Source organism: Martes martes (genome assembly GCF_963455335.1).
Source record: "Martes martes genome assembly, chromosome: 11".
NCBI classification, from domain to species: domain Eukaryota; kingdom Metazoa; phylum Chordata; class Mammalia; order Carnivora; family Mustelidae; genus Martes; species Martes martes.
Genome location: NC_137899.1, coordinates 23817281 through 23838962, shown reverse-complemented (window position 1 = coordinate 23838962; position 21682 = coordinate 23817281). Strand labels below are relative to the sequence as shown.

At 42.3% G+C, this 21682-nt stretch overlaps 1 protein-coding gene across 1 annotated transcript in view; it reads right to left on the bottom strand.

Annotated features, from left to right (window-relative positions):
* Positions 1–21682, bottom strand: part of SLC26A5 (solute carrier family 26 member 5) — a 52541-nt gene that overhangs the window by 20266 nt on the left and 10593 nt on the right. Inside the window, exons 2-6 of the mRNA XM_080818993.1 lie at positions 10273–10477; positions 8126–8265; positions 2936–3046; positions 1637–1803; positions 918–1082 (exon numbers count right to left, since the gene is read on the bottom strand). Of these exons, the coding sequence (XP_080675119.1) occupies positions 918–1082; positions 1637–1803; positions 2936–3046; positions 8126–8265; positions 10273–10424 (735 nt within the window). The 5' untranslated portion in view covers positions 10425–10477. The remainder of the gene's footprint in view (positions 1–917; positions 1083–1636; positions 1804–2935; positions 3047–8125; positions 8266–10272; positions 10478–21682) is intronic.

Genomic DNA, 21682 nt, shown 5'->3' with positions numbered 1-21682 from the left:
ACGGTTTGCAATTAATTACATATTTGCGCAATTAACGGTTGACTATCTGCCTTCCCAGGGGTCCACGAGGGCAAGGACCATATCTGCTCACTCACTGTGCCCAGCGTGGTGAATGGCACACAAACACCCGCAAAGGCCATCGGTTCTTCTGCCCAACACTAGCTTTAGCAGCATCTCAGAACTTTTGATATGAAGCATTTGACTGTCATTTGATTTTAATTATTTTATAACTTCTTCTTTATCTGTGGAATATTTAGAAGTAGGTTGTTTTCTACATGTATGGGGGTTTTAAAGCTATATTTAGTTATCGGTTGTTAATTCTACTACACTGTGTGAGAAAATAAGGAATTTTTAGAATCTGTGATCAGTTTTAACATGATCCCTATGTGCTTGTTCCCTATGTGCTTGCAAATAATTTATATTTTCTCTGATTCAGGTGCAAGGGTCGACGTAGACTTTATTAGATTCAATGGATAATCGTGTTGGTTAAATCTTTTATAGATTTACTTTTTTTTTTTTTGGCCTGCTTGAGTAAGCAGTTTTAGAGACAGATATGTTCTCCCGTGATGCCTTTAAATTATGTTAGTTCCCAAAGAGAACATAATTTGGTCTAAAGAAAAAGCAGTCTCTTCAGCTAATGAGGGTGAAGGTGAGGTCACCAAATAAAGGCCTGATACAAAACTCCTTGTGAGGTATCGCCTATTTATTAATAGTCCTTAACAGGACTTTAAGGTTCAATTCCCCTCAGGGAATTGAAAAGTCACAGAAAAGGGTTCTCAGAAAAGTCTTAGAATACTGAGATCTTTTCCATTTCAATTCTAGGAAAAGTGAGCCTCGAAGGTGACAGAGGTACAGAGGACAAGAGGGGAAGTAAGAAGGCAAAGCGGGTACCGGGCGGTCGGGAGCAGCTGACTTACATACACCACTGAAAAGATCCCACTGTACCGCTTTGTTTTCACTCCAAACAGGTACTTCAACATGGAGGTGAAGACGTGCACAGCTGCCGCGGTGGTAAAGCCCCGGACCAGGGGCTCGGTCAGATATATGGCCACAAATCCGAACCTACAGACACCTAGGCAAAACTATTTTTTTTTAAATGACAAAGAAACAAAGAAGTCACGTGACAGAGCAGGAGGTGAAAACCCACAGAAAACACACACGCGTTCTTTCCGGACCACTTTCTAACACTACGGTCTTGCCTCTGTGGTAGTGAAGCAGGTCACAGGTGAAACACGGGTCACAGAGAAAACAGTGGAAGTTTGGGGGCCGCTTGGGGCTGCACGGGGCACACTTGTACTTTCCCTGCTCCTCAGAACTGGGGGCACGCTGAGTCAATGTCCCCTCCCCGTCCTTCCAAGCGGGCAAGAGGGGCCTTCTTCCCATTACTAATCAATCCTGCTTTAAACTTTTCTTGCTTTGGGGATCTCTAAAGGGCCCAACTGAGGCCTGCTACCTCCTAATAAATACGCACTTCAGGAAGGCGTGCGGCGGGACTGGTGTTCCTGGGTGCGCTGAACCCTGAGCTCTGGACCTCTTCTGGCTGGACCCTGCCCACCATGTAGACCAGCCACAAAGGCTCAATAGATATTTATGAAATGGATAAATGAGAGCCCATTTCTCCATCTGTGACTATTACCTGGATGATTCCTGAAAGTAAGGTCACAGACATGGCGACTTTCACCCTCAAGGCGTCTCTTGCTTCTGTACCGTTGGTTGCATTTACTCCTCCTGGGATGACGATATCGTCGGGTACTAGTCGGACAGCCACGCCGCCAATCATCAGGCTAATCACAGCAAATGGACCTGACATAATGAAGCATTAGTTGAGGCAATGATTTCCAGCATATCTCCGGTGGTTGTTGCTGGTTCTCAAGGAGACACAGGTGAGGCTGATAAAATTGCCCTGCTCTCCGTCAGCCTTCTGCCCCTGGGTTATGTGTGAGCTGTGTATGTACAGACTGTATTCTCTAAAAATGGCCACAGTGATACCTTCCATCCCATGGACTCTTCTAGAACCTGGACATCCACCCATTAAGAGGTAATCTGATTCCTCTCTCCTTGAATCTCCTTGAATGGGCTTGTGACATGCTAGTCACCCAAAGAATGCAGTAAAAGTGATACTGCATGGCTTCTGAGGCTACATGACAGAAGGTGAGGGGGCTTCCATCGACAGATGCAACACTTGTGTGTGCTGGGGCCCTGAGTGTGAACAAGCTCAATTAGGATCTGGTGGAGAGAAGGATGGAGGGGGAGGAGGGGAGGTGGGAGAGAGAGAGTAGCTGCTCCAGCTCCCCCTCTGACTCTCAACTACCCCACAGAGCCTGAGCGAGAATGGCACAAGTTGAGCGCTTCCCAAATCCTGACCCAACAGGAACTGTGCGAGATAATCAAGCAAATATTTGAAGCTGCTACATTTGGGGGGTATGTGTTACCCAGCACCAGACATTGGAAACCGTGTGCGTGTGTGTTGGTGGCAGCCTCGTGCGGCACCAAGGCTGTTATGAAGTCTGTGTAAGTCTCACCCTAAATACACCGGGAAAAAGTCATGTATAATTCAGAGCCTCAAACAGGATGAAAATGCGACACATGCATAGTAACTAGGAACATGCAATAACACTAATAAAAGAAAAGAAAAATCAGATACAAGCAAACCATGTTACGAACTAAAGTACTTCTTTCCCAGATTTCAACAATTGCTCTTTTTACACAAGAAAAATGGTCTTTTTTCCCCCCTCGTTGTGCCAAGATTATAAGAAAGCTATTCATTCTGGAAATCTGGGGGGAGTCTATTTTTATAAAGCCCCTAGTGGGTGTCCAGTAACAAAAGTTTCGAGGAAGTGGATGTTCTGGTAACAGACATGCGATCTCTTCGGCACACTGCAAAGCTCGGAAATCCAAACGGAATGGCACTAAAACGTCAGCTCTAAGCTTTTACCTATGGATACGTGTCTGGAGGTTCCAAAAAAACAATACATGATAACAGGGTAAAATGAAGAGTACAGGCCAAACACGGGAGGCACAGCAGCCAGCATTGCAAAGGCTAACCCTGTGGGATGGAAACCAGCAGAAATGGAGAGATTGTTAGAAAGTGGAGGGTTCTATGTGCTCATCTCTTGGCGCTTTAAGGGACTCGCTGAGAGCCATGTGAAATTAAACAGGTGGGTCTTAACCTGCCCACCCTTGCATCCCAGTCCTACACCCAGGCTGAGACCATTCTCCCCGTCATCTCCTCTTTGCCAAAGGGTGGACTTTTTTCTGTTTTATTCTTTTCCAACCTAAATAAGGGCAGAAAGTCTTACTTGACTGGTGTAGCTACAATCTTTGTTGAAGGCCAAATGCTGGCTGTTTCTCTAATGGGGTGTTTTTGTGGGCATTCAATAAGGCACTCCCAGTTTCCAGTTCCTACACCTCTTCCAGGTTCCTCCACAGACATACGCTCCTCTCCTCCATAGGCAGTCCTCTTGGGCAGGTACCTTTCAAAGGAGCCGAGCCTCGTTACCTTCCAGAGCACTCACTTATCCGACGGGAAAGCCTGGCACTTTTACCCCAATAAACTCCGGAAGTGCAGGCAACGCCCACGGGAGGGCTTTCCATTCTGCCTGTGTGGGCGGGCAGTTTACACCCTTTTATTTGTGAATTTTTTTTCTTGCAAGAATTAGGCAGCAACAATTCCCCAAAACTCCAGAGGACACGTGCCTAGCCCTCTGAATGCTTCTCTCGGAGTCACTTCTACCTTGACTTTAAGTGGAGGCGAGATGTATAGTGCTTTCACCTCTCTCTAGAAAATTCTCACTCCAAATTTACTATCATCTCCCTGGTCCCCAAGTGCATCCGGTTGAAGTGATGCACTAAAGACATGGTTTGGTGTCATTCACTCCTAGTTTTGCATAGATGGTCTGGCATCCTCTTCAGAATGTGGAGACAATAAACACCCTTGTTCTCGGCTCAGGGGGCTCAGCCCAATATCTGGGACAACTAGAAAATTCACTTAATGCGTTGTCATGTTGTGAAGAAAAAAATTTTAGCCACAGAACAGTGGGGAAGCATCCCTAATCCATATATAATAATATGTCATTTTCATGGTTTTCTTTTAAATTTCTATTTTTAAATTTTTATTTAAAAGGAATCAATGCATGCCCATAGTTTAAAAAGCCAAACAGTACTTTAAAAAAAGCTCCAAAGAAAAGTGAGCTCTCTCCTGCCTTACCCCCAGGGTTCTGCTCCCCAAAGGTGCTTACTTACAACTTGTTCAGTTGTTTTTCTACCATTTACCTCACAGTTCTCAACAGAGAGGATTTTTCCCCCTAACCCCGCCCCAGGGACATCTGGCAATGTCAGGAGACATTTCTTATTATCATGACTGTCTGAGGATGGGGGCTGTCCCGGCAGGGTGCAGGGCTGAGAAACCCTTCTCTAAATAATGTGTTGGCATTATTATTCTGTATATCAGTTTTAGATGTTAAACAGCTACTGAGTTCCTATTTTTTCAGCTTCCACTTAGTTATGTCATAATTATCTGACTTTTTTTCCCTTTCTAAGAGGTTTTGAGATCTTCTCTTTATCCCTGGCATTCTGATATTTTATTATGGTGTGCCTCTTTTTTATTTCTTCTGCTGGGTACTTTGTCATTTCTTGCAGTCTGAAAACTCATGTATTTCAATTCTGAAAATATTCTTTGATAGTCTCTTCCCTTTTAACTACTTCTTTCTGGAACTGTAAGGAGATGCACAACAGAACACCAGGACTGATCCTCTGGTGTCCCTGTCTCACCTTTCTTACTGCTCACGTACTCACCTATTTCTTCCATTTCCAGATTTCCTCTATCTTCCAACCCTATGATGGAGTTTTTTGTTCCAATTATCATATTTTTAATTTCTATGAGCTCTTTCTTGTTCTCTGAAGGCTCCTTTTAAAATTGCATCCCGGGGCACCTGGGTGGCTCAGTCAGCTCCTCTGCATCTGCCCCTTCTCCTGTTCACACGCTCTCTCCAAATAAATCGTCTTTAAAATCACATCCTGTTGTTATCTCATGGATTCAATATGCTTTCATAACTTGCTGAGAATATTACAGAAAAAATAAGATTTTATTTTGCCCTCTCCATTATTTATACGCCCAACGAGGTCCTTCTTTCTGTTTGTTTTTTTTCTTCTTGGAGGTTCGTGTGCATCAGCCCCTTTATTTACTGATGAACTCTACTATATGGCAACTGGGGGACCAGTCAGCATCTTGGTCGGGGAACCCCCAGTGGTCACTTTGGCGTTTTTTCTCTGGGGATGGGTCGTCGTTTGCCTTGGGCTGTAAGTTCTTGCAGGCTCTTTGGAGATGTGCAGGGCAAGGAAGAGTTGACCTTGTTAGTGCACAGGTCAACATGCAGACTTCATTCCCCCTGACATCTTTCATTGTTTTCACTGCCATCCACTGAATGGTGTCAGTGGGGACTTGGGTGTCCATGTACTTGCTACTTATTATACAGAGTTTCAACCAATCCTCTTGCTTCTAGCCATCTGCCTGACTCTCACCTTTGACAATTCTTGGAGCTGCCAATTTCCCAACGTTCCCATAAGGCAGACACTCAAATACCAGCTTCCCCCACTCTGATAATTCAGTTGTCACTCGTCCATCACTTGCCATTTTTTTTTTTTCCTACTCCATGGTGTCTGCTCTCCCGTTTTCTTTGTCCTTGCTAGTTTACACCATTTTCTTCTCTTTTACCATCATTTTATAGGAATTTTAAATGAATTAGAGAGAGAATTCAACTAAATTCATGAATCTATTAATTCAATGCTTAAAAAAGTCTTTTTACTAATAATTTACCAACCACAAGAAATCAACTTACTATCTTTTGGATCTCTGTCTTTGCTACATTTTGTTTTTCCTATTTATCTATCTTCATTGACTAAGGATGGGCAGAAAAATGCCTTATCCATATGAATTTGATTGTGGGGTGACTTACACCTGTTAGTGTTCAACCTACTGGATCATTCCTTCCTCCTTTCTGTAATACCACAAGCTCCTGGTTCTCCTTCCCCCTTTCCAGATGCTTCTTTTTCGGTCTCTTCTGCTGGTTCCTCCTTCTTTATTTGGTCTTTAACGTTGGGCAAAGCTTGATCCTGGCTCTCTTTCTTTCATTCCACATGCTTTTCCTGGGTGGCCTTCCATGCCTTAAATGTTCCCTGTATGTCAAAGATCCCCACACTGACATCTCTAGCCCACAGCTCTCTTTAGCCCATCATATTTTAAATATAAACATGCAATCTCCATTTGTCTATTTCACAAGAATTTCAAATTTAACATGTTCAAACTTACCCTTCAAAGCCATTCCTCCTGTAGTCTATTATGCCTGCCACTGACACCTCCAACCCTCGGAGGTGAGAACCAGAAATCCGAGAGTCATTCTTGACCATCCTCCCTCCTCGGTGTCTCCACATCCAACTCATCAGCCCAGAAACCTTAGAGCAGGTCTCGACATGCCTTTCTTCCCCATTCCCCCCTCAATCAATCCAACAGCCAATATGGCTGATTTCACCATAAAATATAGTGTGCATCTTTCTAACTCTTTCCATTTCTACCACCACCACCCTAGTTCAAGATGGAAGACGGCTAACAGGTCAAACATAAATCTGCAGAATGGCATTTTAACCCAGTTAGGCACGACCCTGCGGATTTCGCTGAAGTATTAGTTTACCCAGGTTCACTGCAGTCACTCCCTGCCACTTTTTCTGTCCCACTTGACTCATTGATGGTTTCCCTTATTTCCCATTTCAGAGGCTGAGCCTCTGGGTGTCCTCCTCTCTGTTCCCCACCTCTTCTGTGCCCTTGGGGTGTTGGTGCCAAAATGGATGGGAAAAACCATCCTAAACCTGGTATAAGGCTTTTGTTTAAAAGATCTGGTAAGTCAGTCACTTGGAAAATTAAAAACAGTTAACTGATCATGAGGGAAAGTGATTTTTTTTTAAACAAATTGATCATTTTGTAATTAATTTTTGGGAAACTGGAGAATGGAACAGATTCTTGCCCAACTGATGTAGAGGCTGTTCAAGCCATTATCACCTTTTCCCTATACTGAGTACTGTCACCTCTAATTGGTCTCCCTGCTTGCATTCTGGTAGCCCTCCCACCAAGCAAGTCAATCCCCACCCCTCGTCCCAACAGCAGTCCTGGCGACCTCTTAGAAAGAAAGAAACCCCGAGTGAAAGCATGGTGATAGCTTTCAGTGCACTCAGAGTAGAATCCAAAAAGTGGCCAACAAGGCTCTATAGACCTAGCACTGCCCACCTTGCTGGCCACCAGCCCCTAACCCGCCTGGCAAGTTGCTTCTCTGTGAATTTTTCAAACTTAGTCTTCAAATACGCAACTCTTTTCCTGCTAAGTGTCTTCACACATGCTATGCCCTCTGCCTCAGGTGTGCTTCCTCTCATTCCTTACCTGCCCCCGCTCATCCTTCAGGGCTCAGATCAAATCTCTCAGAAGTTTCTGTGACTTACCTACTTAAGTTCGGTTCCCCTATTATTATCTTCTGGTACTCTGTGTTTTTCTTCATTGTGTTTGACACTGTCTGTAGTTAAATGTAGTTAAATACAGTTAAATGTGCTTTTATTTGCTTCATACCTTTCTGCTTGATTGGATAGTTAATTCCATAAGGATATGGAGGGCTGGGCAGATGCTTGATAAACATGTATGAACAGATGAATAAATGAATGAGCATTTTCTTAAATTCTTATATCACACATAAAATCACACATATGTAGAGGAATTCAACATATCCTTGTCCATTGTAATTAGAGTATGGACTTAAAAGTCAAGAACCTTAACAATGACAACTCCAACAACACATTCATTAGGTGACTGATTAACTTAGCAAGAAGTTAGGCCATGCCCAGCCGTTCCTAGAAATATAGTGATCTGCAAACTAATATCATCATAGTCTACTACTACTGTCTCTGGGCTTTTTAAGGGTCAAATGTTTCTGAAGCATTCCTTTAGACTGGAAAAGGTTACTAGTATGATATGATAAAAACTATGACTTTGCAACCATGGTGAAAGAAAACAGGAAAAAAGGTCAACAATTGCTTGAAGAGATGGTAGCAAGGGAAACAACACAAAGAAATAAATAGACCTACTAACCTTGAGGAAGCTGAAGCACCCCTGTGCTTATGCCTGAGACCAAGTCACCCAACACATACTCTTTGAACTTGTATGCTGGTAACCATTTTGTTATGGGCAGGAACATATAAATGATATTTCGTATCTTCTTAGGAGTACATCTGGGAGGACAAAGAACAAAACAGAACAAAACAAAACCCCAGAGATAAAATGAGGAACACTTCTATAGAATTCACACCAAGGCATTTTCCCTTCCCTATATCCTGGAGCAATAAGGAAAAATTCACATTCTGTGATAAGAATGACTCCTCCACTCTACAGACATCAGAAACAAGAAGATCTGCATGTAACCTTTTTTTTTTTTTTTTAAATGGCAACATCTGAACTGGCTCCATAATGATGGTCTACAACTTACCATGAAAGATAAGAAGAATTTAGCTTCAAAATAATTGAGATATACTGGAAGCTACTATTTTAGCAGATGAAATCCTAATGTACTTTCTATGTTGGTGTAAAAACAAAGTGGGGGAATTACTTACTGATTTAGTAAGTTTGTGAATGTGGAACCACTGACCAGCAGGCCCATTTAGTCTTCTCTGTCCTCATAAAATGAAGGAAATTTATACGAGTACTTGAGCTTTATGGATATGTATTCAAAGCTTTAGGGTCTTTGATTAGGTAAACTCAATACACCATTTGTTGGGTCGCCTGGGTAGCTCAGTTGGTTAAGCGACTGCCTTTGGCTCAGGTCATGATCCCGGAGTCCCAGGATCGCATCCTGCCTCAGGCTCCCAGCTCCATGGGGAGTCTGCTTCTCCCTTTGACCTTTAACCCTCTCATGCTCTCTCGCCCCCCCCAAATAAAAATAAATAAAATCTTAAAAAAAAAACAAAAAACAAGACGCCATTTTTCACTGGTGTCCAGTAGCGGATTCTGTGTCTGGTTGTCTTGATTAGGTGGAACATCATGCTAATAAAACCCAGGCCTGCATTTAATCCCCATGTAGTTCAATTAATTTTGATATGTAGACTATGTTCTGGGCCCTGGCCAGTCCTTTTGCCAGTCTATGCCAGTCATCAGAGACGTCACTGAATAAGAGATGGACAGATGGGTTCCATCACCACCAGGATAGCCCCAAGTCCTCTGGGTGACAAGGAAGCAATTTGTTCCATTCAAAAGACAATGCGTTCTTGCAGTATGCATGGTACTTTGTACCATGTCTTTACAAAAGTATCTGATCATCAGCTGAAGGAAGATATTGGAAGCAGATCTGGGCCAACTGTGGCAACAGCCATGAATCTGAGTGAAACAAATTAGATTAGATGCGTCTCCTTGTTTAGAAAATTAAGATATTAATAACAGCTACACTTCTGTACTGCTTGCCACATGCCTTGGACTTTGTATATATTAACAGATTTTAACCCCCAGTAACTATGATGTAAGTACCATGACTTACATTGACTTACATCCCCATTTTATAGAGCAGGAACAAAAGCACATGGCTGGCAGGTGGTTGGGACTAGGATTAAAACTCAGTCTGACTCCAGTGAATACATTTTAAAACTCTCCTGATGATCAAACCTAGAGCAGAGGGTTCCTATGAAGCTAGGTGAACACAGAGCATGGACATGTGGTCCCAAGGGTCCAGAGGCAGCAATCAAACCTAATCCCGGGAGCTCTCAAGAGACACATGTCAGGCACACACGTATTACCATTCCCAGACCTGCAACATGGCTGTGTAAATGTCTCCTAAGTGAAGAGTCCTAGGACACTGAGTGTCCCTGACAGCCTGCAATGGGACTTAAATTCAGGGTGGTGCCAAATGGGGTAGAAGTCAGGGTGGAAAAAAAGACAGAGTGGTTGGAACATTCCTGAAAGACGAAGGGAAGAGATGGATATTTTGAAGGTGGTGGAGTCTGGGAAAGCAGGGTGTTTAGATAAACTGTTAAATGGAGGCAAGTGTAATCAGAATTTAATAAATAGGGTAAAATATATAATGAAGCCGGGGTTTACTCAAGTACCCATCCCTGAGTTACCATGTGGACAGTCTGCAAATCCTAAATGCTCACCATTTTTTCCCCACCACACCAGATTTTCTTGATATATTTGACCTCGCTTCTGTCATAACCGAATGATGGAATAAAGAAGTTGGTTAAAACACAACATACGTGAATGCCTGTTTCAGCTTATCCCCGATGGAATCCGAAATCTTGTCCTTCTTATGCAGTCTTTCCTGGAGGACCGGGTGACTAAAGATAGGCCTTTCCACATAGTACCTCTGGCTTGCTGCGAGGATTTCATTTTCTTCAGCATGATCCATAGTACTGTGAGATGATGCGTCAACAGCAGGAGACAAGCATTTCCTGAGTGTCACTAAAGGAGAAAATAAAGAGCCTACTTCAGACGCCAAAATCTGACAGATGACTGTTCCTAAGCATCTCTTCTTTGGGGAACTGTGAGTTTCTTGGAGGACTTCTTCATCTTTGGACGTCCCAGAGCACCTGTCATACAGCTCAGTAGCTAGCCACCACTAATAAATCAAATGAAGTTAAAATCAATTAAAAAAAAAAAAACACTTGTGACTTCTTTCCTCCCAGGGCAATAAGTAGTAATGTGAGTGCTTTTAACAACAGCTCGCATTAAATTCAGCGGCTAAATTCTGCAGGCAGCTGGCTTTCAGTCGATATGAGGGAATAGTGACTCGGGCTGACGCTGACCATTTACATGTTAAGGAATCAGGAAAAGGGGCAAGATCTGTCCTTAAACGGACCCCAAGTTTCTTGAAGGTATATTATCCTCCTCTCCAATGCTGTACTCACATTTGATTAGTCCTTAAATTATTCCACGGTTCAGAACATCTCTAGAAGGAAAATTCCTGATGACCAGTGAAAGGTCAAAAGTTGAAAATGTCAGTGCAATATTATAATACACATGTATACATATGCTGCAAAGTAAATGCTATTAATATAAGTAAATGATCAAGGAATAAAAACCCAGTACATTTGTGCACATGAAAATGTGTGCAAGGATGTTCACTATGGCTTTATTACACTGAAAAATTGGGGGAAAAAACCCCTCAAATGTCTATCTGTACACAATAAAAAATAAATTTTGGTAGAGTGATATATTGCACACTATAGTTTTTTTATTTCAAGATGTTATTTATTTATTTGACAGAGAGAGAGGGAACACAAGCAGGGGAGAAGCAGAAGAAGCAGGCTTCCCACTGAGCAGGGAGCCTGACTGATGCAGGGCTCGATCCCAGGACCCTGGAATCATGACCTGAGCCAAAGGCAGACACTTAACGACTGAGCCACACACGTGCCCCTATAAAGTAGTTTTAAAAAGCAACCTAAATCTATTTGTTATCATCAGTAAATCTCAAAAACTTAATTTTCAATAAAAATGCAAGGCTCAGATGGATACTTCAAGGATGCAGTAATTTAGACAAAGCTTAAAAATGTATAAAGCAATGCTATATGTTCTTTATGGACACATATATGTAGTAAATGTATAAAACCATGAATGATAATGAGAAACACTAGGATCAGGGTGGTGTTTCCTTCAGAAAGAAGGGGAATCAGAGAGGAGAAGGAGCTTTAACTTACAATATCTACAATGTTTCAGTTTGTAAAAACTGGTGCAAATAGAGCAAAATGATTAGACCTGATTAAGCCTTGCAGTAAGTGAACGGGCGTTGGTTACATGTTTCTTTGTATCTGTCTGTATATTTGAACTATAGACCTTATAATAAAAATTCAGTGCACGACAACTACAGCCAGTGTTCTCACCTGAAGGAAGGTAAGAGCAAAGGAGATGGCGGTTAGCTGAGCTAACAGGTGTCTGTGTGGGAACCATAGGGATGTGGGGGATTACTGACGTTGCTCGACGTAATCCCTGTGGGGTGAAAAGTTAGTTCCTCACCTGAAAATTACACTCACAGCGAACTCAGGGTCGTGTGATCAACCACAAACACAACACACAAAAACAAGTGCCTATGTCCCAGGAGGTTAAAAATTCCAGAGTACAGAATAAAAAGGAAGCCTAACCATAAATCCAGGCAAGTACCAATAAGGAAGATATGAGCAGATTAGTCTGGAGAAAGAGGATTTTGCAGCAGCATCTGACAAATAGAGATCATATGTCTTGCATTTCTTTTAATTTTTTAAAGATTTTATTTATTTATTTGACAGAGATCACAAGCAGGCAGAGAGGCAGGCAGAGAGGGGGGGGGAAGCAGGCTCCCTGCTGAGCAGAGAGCCCGATGTGGGGCTCGATCCCAGGACCCTGAGACCATGACCTGAGCCAAAGGCAGAGGCTTAACCCACTGAGGCACCCAGGCACCCCGTTATGTCTTCTGTTTTAGACTAGCAAGGCTGGTTGCCCATCTCTCAGCTAACTTTTTATGGCCAGTCTGGGAACTCATCCTAATACCCAAGAACGACGGGCTGATGTATGTATGCCTTCCACCTGCCCCAACTCTTCCAGAACATTACACGACAGTATTGTAGAACCACCCATATTTCAGGCAACATACCATGCATGCTGCTTTAAGCCATGGTGTCCATGCCTACAGTTCCATTCACTCTGATAAGAAATGCTATTTCCCCCCTCACTCGCCTTCCATTCTCCCTATACCCTGGTCATTGTATCTTTCAAAAGCCTGGTTTTGTCTCCTGCTTCTCTAATCCCCTATGGACTGGGTTTATACTTACTACCTAGGTAATTTCACGTTTTTCCTCCCACTGATGGTAATTATTGGTCTCTTCTAGACTGTGATTCCTGAGGTCATACCACACCCTGAGCTCTAAGGACCTAGCTCAGTCCCTGTCTCTTAGTTGGCACTCAGTATTTGATGAATGAATGATATCTTTGGATTGGAGCTCATGACTGTTCTGTAGATCATGCTTCCTCTCTGGTTTTTATAGTATAGGAGAGTAAGCCTGCTTTAAAATGTATTGTTATTCATTTCTTCTGTACACCTCCTTGGTCTTCTAATGTCCTATTTCAGAAAGGTTGTATCTTCCTTCATAGAGTCACTTAAAGAGAAAAAGATAAGTAGATCTGATGGAGGCCTAATAAGAGTCAGATTTTCTTTTTTTCCCTGTTGCAAAAACCCAGTTTTGCCATTGATGTTATGTTCCCCAACATCAATTTGCCCAGATGTCAATGGGATGGATTGTGATGTTGTATCATCTACAATCGGTGGGGCCAAACCTGGCCACTTGGCACAGGGGCCTGGGGAGGGTTTAAAGCACTGATGTCAGGGCCTCACTTTGAACCTCCTGAAATAGCATTTCCAGGGGCGGGGCCGGACAGTGTTCATTCGGTTCATGTGGGTGTGGGCATGCGTTGCTGTATGCACATGGGACGGCCTTCTCTAAAGGGTTGGGAGCAACAGAAAAGGTATTTACATTGAAACACAGCAGAAGAAACAAAATATTTCTTTTTTTTAGATTTTATTTATTTGAGAAAGAAAGTGCAGGATCGGGGGAGGGGTGGAGGGAGAGGGAGAAGCTGACTCCCAGCTGAGCGTGGCGCCCAACGCAGGGCTCCATCCCAGGACCCCGGGATCATGCCTTGAGCCAAAGTCAGAGGCTTAACCGACTTAGCCATCCAGGGGCCCCGGAAATAAAATATTTCCAAAATATTAGACATTCTTATCCTTATTCTCAAAAGTCCTTTAGCTATCCTCGACAGGATCCCTCATTTATACCTATTACTCTGAAGGTCATTTGCCAACCCCTCATTTCTCCTCCTCCTAGCACCTCAAAATTCTTCCTACTTTATGAAGCTGGGCAATTACATGTGTGCTTTAAAAGTTACCTAGGAGACACTGGCTCTTGTGTACCAGCAGGATCTGACCTTGGGGAGGACAAGGACAGCTCCTCTCTGTCCACAGTGGGAAGGCAGAGTATATGGACACAAATGCATTTAGGCTGGTGGACGTGGTGCTGGAAAGATGAGTTGTTTCTCTTTTGTGAATTGTATTGAAAGTGAGAAGTAGGGGCGCCTGGGTGGCTCAGTCGGTTAAGCATTGGACTCTTGATTTCTACTCAGGTCATGATCTCAGGGGCACTCGGCTGGGAGTCTGCTTGAATTTCTCTCTCCCTCTCCTTCTGCTCCTCCCCACTGCTGTCTCTCTCAAATGAAGGAATAAATGTTGGGGCACCTGGGTGGCTCAGGGGGTTAAGCCTCTGCCTTTGGCTCAGGTCATGATCTCAGGGTCCTGAGATTGAGCCCCACATTGGGCTCTCTGCTCAGCAGGGAGCCTGCTTCCCCCTCTCTCTCTGCCTGCTGCTCTGCCTACTTGTGATCTCTCTCTCTCTGTCATATAAATAAATTCTTAAAAAAAATATTAATTAAAAAAAAATAAGAAAGAAAGTGAGAAGGAAAGAGAGACGGTTGGAGGTCTGAGGGAAGAGAAGTTAGACCAGAGACTGACAAGGGATTGCCAGGCACTACTGTGTCTACTTGATGTCTGTGACTCGACTTGTAAGTAGAAACGAATAAATACATAAATGTGTTTTCTTCCATAAATAAATTAATTAATTAATAAATTTTAAAAAGTACCCTGGGAGACTCAGATGATCAGCTAGATCAGTATTTGACGCATTAAAAAATACTGGCTTTCAATTCTGCCTAAACTCAGAATCTCCTCAGGTGCTTTCAAAACCCAGAAATGCTGGGCTCCATACCAGACCAATTAGAGCCCAACTTCCAGGAGGGGAGCCCAGGCTTTTTCTTTAAAAAGCATCCTATGATGATTTTAACGAGTAGAGGACCACTGGTTTAAAACCTACGAGAGACAGAGAAACACACATGAAAAAGACATAAAAAAACCACAAATAATTTGAAGTAATTTTGAAGATGAGTTTGAAATATAAGGACACGATTCAGCAGTAATACTACTTCTTTGATTCCACCATTCTCATTCAGGGAACTAGTTCTCAGCCCTGGCCGCTCACTGGAATCACCGGGGCAGGACTGGTGTCTGGCTCTCCCACCAAGGATTCCGGCTTAATTGGTGTGGGAGGCAAGCAGGGGCTGTGAATGTAAAAAGGTCTCCAGGTGATGATAAGGCACAGGTGAAGGTCAAAACCACTGACTTAGGGAATGGCAGTAGAAACACCCACATCCCAACAAAAAAGAAAAAAAAAAAACTGGATAGAGTGTAAATAAAGTGTGGGCAATGCATTATATCACTGTCTTTGCTTATGTGTGTCTTTGAAATCGCTAATAAAAAACTACGAAACAGGAAAATATCTAGCTTAGGTTTTTCAAGTTAAGTCTTGTTTCTATTAAGTTCTGAAAACAAGGAGGAGTTGTGTGTAGTTGTTAAAATTTACATAAATAAAGTCTCAGGTGTTACAAACATTTCATTCTAGGTTTAAATTAGGAGCAAGTCTCAAAGGAAGTTAGATTTCAAAACATCGGGTGGATTTAGGATATCATTAGGGTATGTACTCTCTCTAGCGTTGCCAAATAAAATATAGGATGTCCATTAAATTTCAATGCAGACAAACACCAAATACTTAAGCATATTGCATTGAGCATACTTATATTAAAATTTCATGCTTTATCTCAAATTTTACTGGGTATCTTATATTTCCCTTGCTAAGTGTGGCAACTGTAGCTCTCTGTAAGTTAGGAAGAGACAGAGGTACATGGGGATTCTCAAATATTTCTGAGGTGTTAGGATTCTGGCTATGGTCTATGCCTCCTTGAGATACCTGTTTGGCAGTTTTTTCTTACTGGAAAAGAAAGGAGTTCTTGGAAGGGTAAGGACAAGAAAGGAGAAGAGGGTGTTATAAAGACAGGCTGTCGGCTGTCCTTCTGGGGAACTTTTAACGCTCATCAATGATGATAAATTATTAAAGCCACGAAGGCTATCAATAACTCCCTTATCAGGAGAAGAGTGGCAAAGACACCAAGGGACCTAGACGAGCAGATCAAATGACCAGACTCTTATCTGACAGATAATGAGCTTCCAGTGTGCTGATTAAAATATAAATCACCAAGTTGTAAAACCATGCAAGCTTTCACTCGAGAAATGTCACTTCTAAGATGGTCGAAAGAGACAAATCTTTTGACAGGTCCTCCAACAAAAATACTAGCCACAGAAAAGCAAAATGACCTAGAGGTTCAAATCCTGTTTTCCACAGCTAAGAAAGAAGGGATTTAAAAACAGTTTTCATCATAGATTTCTAGGTCAGAAAGTCATCCTGAAGATGATGCAATTTAACCCCCTTCCTCTATAGGCCAGAAAACAGACCCATCTACACTCACATAGGGGTAAGTGACGTCTCCAAAATGATTCTCAAGACACAAACCTTGTTCCCTATTTAAAAGACACAGATATTTATAAATAAAAACTATGACAAAACTGGCACCATTTTTAACTTCAAATTAAGACAAGGATTAGTTGCTTGCCTATAATGAAGATTCATGCTGGTTCTGTGGGAGATGCTGCAACATGGAGGTCAGGGTCAGGGTCCAGCCCTAGGTCTGCTTCTCAAGCGTCTCAGCCACTCAACACCGTTATGACAGGGCCAACTACACCAGCAGATTCCATACTCAGAAATTGTGTCTGAATCATCTAGGGAGCTTGAAATGACAGATTTCCAGGTCATTTAGAGATGCTGATTTAGTAATCCAGAACCTGCATTGTTTAAAGCCCATGCAGAGAGAGAAAGGAACCTGTTGGGAAACGAGACTGAGCGGAAACCCAGTGCTGTGGATTTCTGTTCAGTGATGGCTACTTAGGGCTCAAAAATGCTTGTTGAACGACTATACAAAAAACAGCTTGCCTGAGTCTTAGTGTCCTCCTCATTCCCTTTTTTTTTTTTTTAAAGATTTTATTTATTTATTTGATAGAGAGATAGAGAGCACAAGTAGGCAGAGGTGCAGGCAGAGGGAGAGGGAGAAGCAGGTTCTCCGCTGAGCAGGGAGCCCGATGTGGGACCCGATCCCAGGACCCTGGGATCACGATCCGAGTCAAAGGCAGCCGCTTAATCGACTGAACCACCCAGGGTCCCCCCCCTTCTCATTCTTAAATTATATTTCCAGTGACAACATTCTGAGATCAGTAATCGTCATGCTTATTCAAAACACCAATAAAATCTCTGTGGATTTAGTTAGAATGGATTCAGTTGTTTGAAACTAACACACCCCACCCAACCACCACCACCACCACCACCACCACCACACACACACACACACACACACCCCAGTTCAGTAATGTTTTTCAGTTTGTGAGTATTCCTCACTGTGGACTGGAGGGATCAGAAGAGAGAGGGTTTCAGGGCATCTGTTCGTCTTTTCAAAGTAATCAACTTACATATCTATAACTCTAATTATAATTCTATAATTAATTACATAATAGTTGAATTAGTCCTAATGCCTAGGTTGACCTTTTCCTTCCAATTATGCAGCCACATGCCCAAACTTCCTGTATCTTTCACATAATTTCTCTATGGGCATCAGCATGAACCACTAACAAAAATAAATGTTATTTATTACGAAAATTTTCTAAACTTCCCAGGTCATAAACTTTTCTATAATGGGCATAGCACATAAAAAGGCTTCGTGAGTTGTAGTCCAGAAAACAATTTTTCACTCATAACTTTATCAGCCTTTTCCTGAAAGCAATTTGAAAAAGCTGCTTCTTGTTCTCTAGTCTTCTGGGACTCTTAGCATATATTATCTGCTTTTCCTTATGAACAATCATTGACGAACTGTGGTGGCCAATACTTAGAAAGAGCCAAAGGCCCCCAAATCTATGCAAGCTGATCCTGAACACGGATGGGAAGGAAGCTCTGTGAGGCCAGGACCACCGTCCCCAAAACACTGGGCACATACTCCTGCAGTCAGCAGTCTCCCAGACGTTTGGCAACTAAATGCTCTCCAGGGGTCTTTGAATGGGGATGGGGGCAAATGTACCAGAGGACTTACCTTGGGGCTCTGCCCATCCTTTCCCTCTTCTTACAGATTTATCATCCTCCCTTCTTAAATTCCTCTGCCAAAGGATTATTAGATTTCTAACCAGAGACACATCACATGGTATAGGCTTCGGGTTCAGAAGGACCACATTTGAGGCCGGAACTGGCACTTTTAACAGCTGTGTGCATTTTGCAAGCGACATCAGTTTTCTGTCCCTTCGTTTGCTTATCTGTAAACAGCAGTTAGGCGTGTAGGCTGTGGAGTGACACAGACCGCGTTCCGATTCTGCCGTGATGACAGGACATCTGGCACACTATCTGCCTTCTCTAAGCAGAGTGACCCTGGGTCCTGGCTTATGCTTGCTGTCCCAGAGTAATTATCACTTCCAAAAGTGTCCTGGATTGGAAAATAGATTCTTTGTTTCCCTCAGGTTCTCCAGCTGTAACACTGAGTTTTAAACATAAAACTTCAACATAGATCTGTGAGGAATAAATTAGAAAATGTTTCCCAAGTACCGATCGTGGGGAATGGGACATAGTACGTGCTCATGCTCCGTACGTGTGACTGTTACTACTGGTGCGGGCAGGGAACCTCATTTCCTTCAATCTCAGGTTGCTTATTTGAAAATGGGGATAATGATTTTTCTCCATTTTCATTTAATTACCTTTTTGAATCCCTAGTATATTCACATGGCTCAAAAATTCATGTATAAAAAGAATTAAAGTACAGTTTCACTTCCATTCTATGGCTGGGAGGCAACCACGGTGTCCGCTTCCTGTGTGTCTTTCCATAAGTATTTTACACAGGCAGGCATGAATACATAGTCTCCTCCTTGTGAATGGTAGCATAACGTAATACTGTTCTGCACCATGCTTTTTTCACTTAATATCTCTTGGTTATCTTTCCAAATCACTATAAAATAGAGTCCTCATTTTTTTAAAGATTTATTTATTCACTTGAGAGAGAGAGCAAGACCGCAAGCGGGGAGGGGAGAGGCAGAGAGAAAATCTCAAGCAGACTCCTCACTGACCATGGAGCCGGATGTGGGGCTCGATCTCACGACCCTGAAATCATGACCTGAGCTGAAACCAAGAGTCAATACCCAACCAACTGAACCACCCAGGCACCCCCTTGTTATTTTGTTTTTTAAACAGCTGCATACCATGCCATTATACGGATGCTCATAATTTGTCTAGCCAGTCCCAACCGTGCTGCGTTGGGGATTAACATAAGAATTATAAAGCACTTAGAATAAGGGACTCCATACGTACTTATGATTACCTTTTAAATCAATCTCACACTTATTTTCTTTTATCTACTCCATTTCTCAATGTCTTGGGTCTCTACTCATGCATTCAATATGATTCTACTGAGTTTCTACTTCCATGCTTGGCTGTCACATCCAAGCTGGCTTAGAGATCAATAAGCTATGGTACACGTCCTCAGGACGCTTGTCCTCTAATGTCTTTGCAGCATTCCATCTCCTTTAAGGATTTCTTACAGGGGGGGAGAAGCATAGGAAATGAGAGAGCATATAGGGGAAAAGAGAAAGTTCTGGGAATGGGAGAAAGATTGTCGACAAGAAAATATCATTTAGGAAATGAGATCAAGGGCCTTTGATATACAAATCATGATTTTTTTCCTTATAAAATATATGAGCAGTGTGGAAATTGGGAAATTCTTCATTTTTCTCATGCATAAATAATATATGTTGAGTGTATATTATAAATACATACATTTGTGCATATATAATGTATATTCACATGATATTGTCTTAATAGTTTTACATGAAAAAAAAATTTTTTTTGAGATTTTATTTATTTGACAGAGAGAGAGACAGCAAGAGAGAGAACACAAGCAGGGAGAGTGGGAGAGGGAGAAGCAGGTTTCCTGCTGAGCAGGGAGCCTGATGCAGGGCTTGATCCCAGGACCCTGGGATCATGACCTGAGCTGAAGGCAGATGCGTAACGACTGAGCTACCCAGGTGCCCCTAAAATTTTTGTTTTGAAGACTTTATTAATTTATTTGAGAGGAAGAGAGGGGGAGAGAGAATCTGAAGCAGACTCCACACTGAGCATGGAACCCAATGCAAGGCTTGATCTCAAGACCCTGAGATCCTGACCTGAGCCAAAATCAAGAGTCAACGCCAAACTGACTGAGCCACCACCCCTGCATTAAAAATATTTTACTTAACATGATATCATAAGCATTTTGTCACATTAATAAACAACCTCAGAAGCATAATTTTTAATGGTTGCATAATATTTTCTAATATACATTTACAATGGTTTAGTTAACCACTTTCCTTATAATTAGATACTTCGGCTACTTTAAGTAAGCTCTATGCCCAACGGGGGGTTTGAAATCACAACCCTGAGATCAAGAGTCACATGCTCTCCTGGCTGAGAGCAGGCAACACCAAATTTTCGCTATTCAAGTGGAATTCTGGTTTTGATCCGTGTGAGTTCATATGCGACAGTAATTAAAAAAAAGTTCACCTTTAAACCATGTCAATACTCATTTTAAGCACTGAGTAACTTACAAAGTGAGTATACAAAAAGTACAGGTTGACTTAAAATAATGTGAATGGTAGACATTTAGTGAGCTGCTTCTTTACACACAATAATAAATGTAATTACAGCAGTTAACATTTACTGAGACTGTGGGATTAAAGACTCACAGCATCCACGGGACGTAAGAATTATCCATGTTTTTCAGATGACATATCTGAGGCTGTCATAGGATAAGGACAGCCAGGATGGGATTCAGGTCTGATTTCAGAAACCATGCACACATGCAATGCTGCCTCATTAATGGCGTGTCAGATTGGTCATGCCAGAATGTTTATCTGATGTTGTTTAAATATTAATTATAGGCATGTATTCTCACTTGTCATGATTTGCTGCTTATGAAGTTTGGTGGTTTTTGAGCACATTGGAAGGCTTCAGAGAGGATACTGGATTTGAAGCCACTCTTGAATAATGGGTAGAAGGCAGAAGGAAGGGCATGTGATTCTGCACAGAGATGTGAAAGGTAAAAATTAATACAAAATGTTCATAGAACACCAAAAGCACCAGTAGAAATCCTATTTTGAGTGGTTACGGAAAATGAAACTGGAGAGGCTGAAGAGCCAGGTGTTACAGGACTGTAAAGGACAGGCTAGTTATTTGACTCTACTCTCATCCTACTTTGTTCTGTATAGCACCAGGCTGCTAGGAAAAATTATTCAGTTCCATTAAAAAATGAAGTCCCCTCTAACACTGATTTGCTGTGACTCCCATAAGTTGATAAATTCTAGGATTTATTTTCAGCTGGAACACTTGTAAGGTCATTAATAGATACGCTTCTGGAATCTTCTTTGGCATAAAAAGCTCAGCAATTCAAAATGGTGATTAGGTTTGAGTGACAGATATTTTAATAAGAAAAGTTCTGAGGGCTGGCCTGGGTAGCTCTGTCAGTAAGTGTCTGCCTTCAGCTCAGGTCAGATCTCCATTCAGTGCTTTGTGCTTGTGTTCTGTCAAATAAATTAAAAAACTCTTTAAAAAAATTCCAGGGTAGGGGCGCCTGGGCTGGCCCAGTGGGTTCAGCCTCTGCCTTTGGCTCAGGTCATGATCTCAGGGTCCCTGGGATGGAGCC